This window comes from Anneissia japonica, unplaced genomic scaffold (assembly GCF_011630105.1).
Source record: "Anneissia japonica isolate Jap-2015-1 unplaced genomic scaffold, ASM1163010v1 scaffold297409_len1986_cov329_single, whole genome shotgun sequence".
NCBI lineage: Eukaryota > Metazoa > Echinodermata > Crinoidea > Comatulida > Comatulidae > Anneissia > Anneissia japonica.
Window position 1 is genome coordinate 1 of NW_022743076.1, and position 1,986 is coordinate 1,986.

The 1,986-nt window shown below is 28.8% G+C and overlaps 1 protein-coding gene across 1 annotated transcript; it reads left to right on the forward strand.

Moving 5' to 3' along the window:
- Positions 1-66: 66 nt before the first annotated feature.
- LOC117119385 lies at positions 67-1,963 on the forward strand (the record flags this gene model as incomplete). Its single annotated transcript, XM_033264187.1, has 4 exons — positions 67-193; positions 1,460-1,587; positions 1,684-1,737; positions 1,862-1,963. Coding segments are annotated over exons 1-4 (336 nt in total), but the record flags the coding sequence as incomplete, so codon positions are not given.
- Positions 1,964-1,986: the final 23 nt, after the last annotated feature.

Here is a 1,986-nt window from a genome sequence, read left to right on the forward strand (position 1 = left end):
ATATATATATATATATATTACAGAAATGTTTAATTTTTTAGCAGAATTATGTATACTTATCTTTGACTTAAACAATAGGACAAAAACCAAGACCTCAAGCAATCTTTTCATCAAGTGTTTGAAAACTTAAGATGTTTCCTTATGCCTCACCCAGTAGAGAATGCTTGGGATACTTCCATTTGTCAAGTTAAAGGTTGGAAAATATAATAGAATTTTACGTTTGATCTATAAAAAAAAGTACTATTATTATCATTATTATTATTATTATTATTATTATTATTATTATTATTATTATTATTTATTATTATTATTATTATTTATTATTATCATCATTACGATTATCATTATTATTATCATTACTATTAGTTATTAATATTATTATTATTATTATTTATTATTATTAATTATTATGTTACTGTAATCTACCTTAAGGGGAACTTAGACAATGGACAAATTAAAAAACAATTAAAAAATCGAAGTTAAGGAGAAAATAACTTGACGTTAAGGGGAAAATAACACAAAAGATACTCTCCTTTTAGTCTGACTTAGTACACATTATTATTATTATTATTATTATTATTATTATTATTATTATTATTATTATTATTATTAATATTATTATTATTATTATATTATTATTATTATTATTTCTTCAAAGTACCGGTTTATTTTAAGCACATTTGCACAATGATCGAAAAGGTAAAAGCAATCAATAAAAATAGTAAACGAGATATTATACTGCATTCTCAATATACTTACTATTCCAACAACGTTTAAAGCTAGGCTCATGAGGATTTTTTTTTTTTTTTGTTGAACTGATTTTTTTTTTAAGACACGAAATGCAAAATTGACGAAAAACTAGGAAGCTGTTAATGAAATGCAGATTTTTGAAGGTTTACAAACTGGAGAAAATGTTGAAGAACGGGAGGTTTTTAAATATCCCACTAACTACAACATTAATGTCGGCACTAGTTCGACGCGCTCCTCTCCCAGGTTTCGGTAGAGTAGAATTCAGTAGGCGTAAGAGTCTTCCCGGATAAAGACTTGTCCAGTGCATCGGGCTTTTGTGTACTTCAAAGAGCGTATTACATTTTACTTGAAAATAAATACCACGATGCTCTGGTTTATTTCAGCCTCTGACTGTGAAATGATGTGAACAGGAAGTTACTATGCGCCTCTCGGCTAATAGAGAGTCACAAACCACGACCATATGCAATTCGGCACAATGACGCTGCGCTTTATGCATTATACCCTTTATATACACAGACAGCAATTTATGATTTTGGAAGACAGCTTTAATGCAAAGCATTAGTAAATGCGTTAGTATAGTCTCTAAATATATCATATTCTCATAGCTTTTCTACTTTGCCAAATAAGTAATGATTATCTGTGTTTTTATAACGATGTTGCACTTAAATTAACCAGACATACATTTTCATATTATGGTTATCATTTTCAGACATTGCTGAAAAATTCTTTGTTCAGATGAAGGTTTTGTTAAAGATTTTGTTTTCATCAAAAATATCTGAAGTTACAAAGATTGATGGCGACGACGTTACATGTGCAAGATTACTTGATTATTTTCAGGTATTATTTTAAAGGTATTATGGCGGAAAAACGATTGTAAAATTAACCATAATGTACAAACTATATGGCAACTATGACTATTTATCTATATTTCAGTTATATGAGAAGTCTATCAATAAAGTCAACTTTGAAATTGCATCGAAATTTGAGGTGAGAATATTTAGAATAACTGTTTTACTAGATTATTTCTTCAACCTGGTTATGTAATCTAATGTTAGAAACGAGTAAATTTATGATGTAATTCTAATTGTATAGTAATGTGTAACTTTAACAGCCATGTCGGGAGTATTTGCATATCGGTGGTGGCAACGACAGTGGCAGCAGTGGTAGAGGTGGCACAAGGGCATCAGCGTCAGAAACAACAACAATAGTGAAGGTAGGTATTTTTCTCAGTAAAAA